The sequence below is a fragment of the Nestor notabilis genome, unplaced genomic scaffold (assembly GCF_000696875.1).
Source record: "Nestor notabilis isolate BGI_N333 unplaced genomic scaffold, ASM69687v1 scaffold2478, whole genome shotgun sequence".
NCBI classification, from domain to species: domain Eukaryota; kingdom Metazoa; phylum Chordata; class Aves; order Psittaciformes; family Psittacidae; genus Nestor; species Nestor notabilis.
Window position 1 is genome coordinate 14357 of NW_009941351.1, and position 5969 is coordinate 20325.

The 5969-nt window shown below is 49.0% G+C and overlaps 1 protein-coding gene across 1 annotated transcript in view; it reads left to right on the plus strand.

Annotated features, from left to right (window-relative positions):
- Window positions 1-5267, plus strand: part of LOC104410601 — a 7690-nt gene extending 2423 nt beyond the window's left edge. Inside the window, exons 3-9 of the mRNA XM_010020826.1 lie at window positions 1-952; window positions 1723-1822; window positions 2456-2604; window positions 2751-2863; window positions 3620-3709; window positions 4570-4692; window positions 5073-5267. The exon at window positions 1-952 is cut by the window's left edge and continues 725 nt beyond it. Coding sequence (XP_010019128.1) covers window positions 1-952; window positions 1723-1822; window positions 2456-2604; window positions 2751-2863; window positions 3620-3709; window positions 4570-4692; window positions 5073-5267 — 1722 coding nt within the window. The remainder of the gene's footprint in view (window positions 953-1722; window positions 1823-2455; window positions 2605-2750; window positions 2864-3619; window positions 3710-4569; window positions 4693-5072) is intronic.
- The last annotated feature ends 702 nt before the right edge of the window (window positions 5268-5969 follow it).

Sequence of the window (5969 nt, forward strand, 5' to 3'; positions counted from 1 at the left end):
TTCCTGGTGGTTTTTTCAATTCTTTTTGCTGTCTTGGCTCTTTTCCTCGCTCTGAAGAGCCCAGTGGATGGCCTCTATTTGCTGCTTTATGTGGCCTACTGCACTGCATTAGCTTGCAGCCCCAAGGGGTTTTTTGAAGGTGGACCTCAAGGTGTGGACGTGGCCATCTTTGTGGTCTCAGCCTTAATGACACTCGTTCACCTGTACAATGTGAAAGCAAGTGCCAAGATCCCAACAGGGAAGGGTGCTGTGAAGGCCCTACTTGCTCGCAGCTCTTTCCTGAAGCTTCGAGAAGGGCCAGACCTTCATGCTCCCTACCTAGGGTATTCCAAGTATGCAGATGCAGAAGTACTTGGCTACGCATGCAGTGTCCTTGCTTCTTTTGCTATGACAATGACAGGGGACCCACAGGCTCCGCTTGCTACTGTTGTAATTCCATGGGTAGTGGTAGCTGGTGGGATCCTGAAGCTTCTAAGTGGCTCAGTGGCCTTTGCCCGGGGCAAAACCCTGGAGAGCAGCGCCTTCATTCTCTATGCTGTCATGTGGATCATCTGGGGCTTGACAAGATATGCTGGCCTCTATGGCACTACCAGAAGCTTCCACGCAGCAGTAGGCATCATTGCTTTCATGCTTTTCAATGGCTTCATTGTCATCTGCACACTCTTCTTGAGCATCGCCTGGTTCTTTTACTCCCTCACCTTCTTCCTTATCACTGTCAGCTTCTTGCTGGATGCCATCCATGCCCTTCCAGCTGGCTATGACATTGCTGCCACTCTCATCTTTGGTCTGGTCAGCTTTTACTGCTTCCTCTCTGCCCTTTCCAACAGCATCTTTGAGGGTTCCTGCTTACCAATGGGTAGGCCCATTGTGCAGCTTAGTGGTGTGGGGGGCGGAATGAACAAGTGCCTTCACCTGCCTGCCAGGAAAGCTTCCTCAGTCAAGAGAATTGCAGGTAAGGGAAATTCATAGGGTGTAATGTGGGTGGAGGGTAAATTCTGGGGGGTTCTGTAGCAGACCACTGTTAAAAGGACATTGTTAAATCCAGATGTGGAAACTGATGACATTTTGATGGAGTGGGCCAAGTTACAGGAGTCATTAGAAGATAAAGACCTAGGGGGGAAATGAGACCAATTCCTTGGTAGGAGCTGGGTTTATCAGTGATTCTGCTGCTGCCTCTCCTGTATCATGAAGGTGCTGAGGTGCTGGCACAGGGTGCCCAGAGAAGCTGTGGCTGCCCCATCCCTGGCAGTGTTCAAGGCCAGGTTGGACACAGGGGCTTGGAGCAACCTGCTCTAGTGGAAGGTGTCCCTGCCCGGGGCAGGGGTTGGAGCTGGAGGAGCTTTAAGGTCCCTTCGACCCAAACCAGTCTAGGATTCTGTGATCATATCCCTGTCTGCTCATCCAATCTGAGATATGAATCCTCCAGCTGGGGCTACCACTGGAAGCTTTGTACAGAGAAAGCAGGGCAAACGCATGGTGCTTGCTCTCTCCACAGGGCTGAATTTCTTCTGGCCCTGATGAACGTGGCCCAGAACTCGCTAAATGCCAGCTCTCCTCTTGGACGAATGCTAGAAAATGCACTGTCAGAGGAAAAGCTTTGTTAGGCGGGAACAGGAGATGAGAGCACCAAATTGGCTGTTTTGTCTGTGACAGCTCTTCCGTGAATTACAGCTCCTCACTTCTAGTCACTCAAGGGGTTCTGCCCTGTTCACATGCCAACAGATATCCTGAAGAATGGAGGCACGTGCGGCATCCCCACAGATACTGTCTATGTGCTTGTGGCAGCCTGTAACCGCCCTGATGCCGTGGAGAAAGCTCACCAGTAAGTATTTGTCTTGCTGCCCCAGTGAAGGCTTCCTCGGCTTGTCTGAAGAAGCCTCTAGGGCTTAGAGCTGCTACTGAGTACTAGCTACAGCAGCCATCGAGATATGAGATGCATAGCTTAGGCTTCATGGCAACAGCAAGGTGAGGAGCCTGGGGGTGAAGATCTGAATGAGGAAAGGAGACAATTGAGCTGCATTTGTCTTCTAGGATACTGAAGGCAGGTGATAGATAGCTTGGATATCACAAGGAAACCCTAAAAAGTAGCAAAGTACGTATTTGTAGTTATAAATTGTCACAAGCAAAACCCCTCCTGTGTTAAACAATTGCCTCTCCCTGTACTTCTGTAAGCAGACAGGACCCCTTGTATTGGTGGGGTTTCCTTAGAACTTGGGCAGTTGGAACTTCTATTCTTCACTGCGCAAGAAGCTTAAACCTTGATTTGGAGTAGACATCCCAGATTGGGAATAGTCATTAATGTCCTTTCCTTTCAGGTCATCTGCGGAACAGTCCTACTTAGACTACAGAGTGGTGGCCTGGGGCAGAGCCCACACACCTTTTCTTTACACAGTTTCCAGCTTGATAATAAATCCCCATCTTACTTCCAGGCTCATTTTTCTTGCCTCCTCTCCAGGTCCAAGCGCCAGGCCCAGGATCGCCCCATGTCACTCTGGATTTCTAGCCTAAAGCAACTGGAACCTGCGAAGCATTTGTTCAGTCCCCTCCTCTGGGACTTCATGGAGGCTGCCTGGCCATCTCCTATTAGCTTGGTGATTCCCAGAGGTGAGGAAATGTCAGGATTTCCAAGCTCTCTTGGAGAGCTTTGGCTCCCCTGCAATGCCATGTGTTCCATGGTGATATTCCTGGTAACATCACTGTGATCACACTGATGTACATCCAGAACTGTGGTGTGACTCTTCCTCACGCAGGACAATGGGTGGACTTCCTGGGGATGAAGGACTCTGCTAAATACGTGGGTACCCCCCAGAGTGTCGCCATCCGCATCCCCGACTGCTCCGTCACCACACACCTCATCGACTTGGTGAGTGGCCAGAACATGCTCATCCAGCAGAACCAGACCAGACCTTGTCCTTCCACTGTCCAGGGAGCAGGCTTGGTGCCAGTCACCAGCACCCACGTCCTCTGGCCCGCTGGAGGGGAGGATAGTGAGAGGCTGGAGCACCCTGACAGCTCTCTTGGCATGTCCCTCTCCTCTCTTGTTGCTTTTCTCAATGAAGAGGGGTTCCTAACATGTTCAGACATGTTTGGGGAGTGAAAAGTGCTAGAATGAGTAACTCCCACAAGAAAAATGTCATTAAGAAGGGGTGGGGAATGCAAGCAGGTGGTAGGTGATTTTATTGCAGAAAAGTGGCTAAAAGGAATAACCACGAGGTCAGAAAGCCAGAAAAGATTCAGTTAACAGAGCACTGATTTACTGCACAGAGCACTTCTGTTGCAAGCAAGGGCCAGGATAAGTGGTCTAGAACATGGCCAGAGGAACTGTGATCCTCTGAATGTTCTGCTCATCTCTAGGACAGACGCTGTAGGTCTCTGGCAATTGCTGTTCCTGGAAAACAGAATATTCTTTCCAGACCAACACCAGTAAACCTCAATTCATCAGGGTGTTAGTCACCCATACACAGATTTGGTGGGACCTATGGAGTAGATGTCTCTACCTATGAGTCACACTGAGTTCTCTTTAGCCACAGGGACTCATGAGTGAACTTGAGAGCTCAAGTCATCTGTTTTAGACAGCAGAACCTGTTCAGAGCTTTTATTCCCTTGTTTCTGTCATCAGGTTGGTCCCATCGTGGTCACGTCAGCTAATCCAACGGGAGAGGCAGACACAACGCACCACAACCAAGTGTATGCCAAGCTGGGAGATAAGGTAACTGGGGCTCTGTGTCTCTTTATTCCAGCTGGTTCCAAAAGGTGTGGGATGGAGCAATACAACCACTTTGTTTGCAGTAGACAAATCAATAGATACCAAGAATCTGGGAAAGCAGCTCGTTAAAAACTTCTTAACGACTCTCTTCATGTTGATGTCAGTGAAAGAACAGTGTCAAAGACAGAACTTGGTGGGAGACCAACATTCTTCTGGTTTACACAGTCTAGTTATGGCTTGGCAAAGTGAGGTCGTTAATCTTCCAGCACAGAATGATATAAGCAACAAAAATAGGCTGCTTTGCTTACAAGCAATAAACCCACTGATACCTGAATACGCCCAGGCTCCGGCTGGTTTCAAGCTGTCAGAACACAAGGAATTCCCACCTAAAGCTGAAACTGGTCTAAAATTGGTGATAAAGCTCCAGAATATTCCTGGCTTTCAGAGCTTTCTTAAGTTCTGGCAGCACAAAGGCCATGCCATTGAAACGGCTCTTTCACATCACTGCTAAACCCTGAGTGTACCACATTTCCTGTATTCATGGCAGCTTTGAACAAAAGGTTGCACAAATGTTTCACCTCTAACTCCTCAAAAATCTAGTTTTCTACACGTTTCCTTTGTGGATGGGGGCTCTTCAGAGCCCCTCAGCTGATGTAAACCTGTCTTTGCTGACCTACACCCATAGAGCTTTCTCTCTCTTTGCTTTTATTAAGTTCATTCATCCCAAATTCAGCCCTCAGTGTCCATACAGTGGGGCAGGAAGGAGCAGAGTTGGCTTTGATAATAATTACCTGCTGTTGCGAGGGGGAAACTGCCCTCTCTTTTCCAAGGGGAACTTGGTGTGAGCATCTGCTGCTCTTTAGGTGGATGCAGTCCTTTGCGATGGGCCTTCTCCAGAGAACATTGCCTCCACTGTTGTGGACTGCACCAAAATAGACAGTGGAAACATAGGGTTCTTCAGAGTCGGTATCATCCCCAAGTCTCAGGTAAAATTAATCTTGATTCTATTTCTGCTGCTTTCCTGCATCTTCATTAAGTGGGTTTCAGACAGGGGGGTTCCTGGTTCCATAAGGGGGTGAAGAAATCTGTGATAGCACAAGGAATTAACATGGGGGGGTGTGAAAGAGCAGAAAAACAGAGCTCCATGTGGCCTGTGTCCTGATCCTGCCTCTGACCACCGCTGCACCTCCCTGTGTGAGGTGAGGCTGATCCATTTGTGGAAAGAGCTCTGATGTCCAAGGTCATGGACATCCATGGGGCAAGCTCTCCATTGGAAGAGAACAGGGCATTATTTCAATAGCTGGAGAAGAAATCAGTGCTTCCCCCTAATTACTGGCCCACTAACAGCGGCGTGTACTAATTCCAGGTACTGCAGATACTGGAGGAGGTGCAGAAGAAACACACTTCGGTTCCTAACAGTGGCCCTTGCACCACAGAAGGCCATGAAGACCATGGGAATCGTGGCCATGCCGTGCACAATGGGGTGGGAATGGCTGCCTTGGAAGAGGCAGTGCCGGTGCAGCCCCATGGCGATGGCTGCGAGAATCACACTCGCCTCTGACTCTGTGCAGGTCAAGCAGTTACATGCTCAGGAGGGAACTGGGTGCTGGAAAATGACATGTAGGTCACATGTGGGGAATGGGAGAGGTTTCCCAGCTGTGGGGTGACTTTACTCATCTTCCTATACTGCTATAGTACCCCAGCGCAGCGCTGACTGGCGCAGCAGTCACACAGAAGTACAACTTTCACTTGCAGAGACTTCCACTGAAGATCAGACACAACCAAAGGAAGTGTTATACCATGACAGGCTGGCCCCAGCGTATCAGACCATTATTCCTTCCAGGATGACTTAATACCTTCGGTTTGGGGCACAGAGTAACGTGAAGTGTTTCATGATTATGTGTTGGTGGAAAAACACTGCTTAAAACTTGACATGGGAGAAGGGAAGGTGTATTCAGGTGCTGTGCTGTGAACGCAGTGGGTGCTCTGAAATAGGTGAGGCAAAGCATGGCCTCAGGAACTGAGCTGTCTTCTGGTACATCTTCTCAAATGGAGCTCACAGAACCCAACACTAATAATGCTATTAGCTGAGGTGCCTTTTTCTGTATTTCAGTCAGTGTGAGGGTGGAATCACCATTCTGATGAGTCCAATAATATCTCCTTAGAAGCACTAGAGCATTATGGAAGACCCTTCCTTCCCCCGTTATCTTAGAGTATGAATTTCAGGAGACTCATCTGCACTGCATTTGAGGATGCTAGAAGC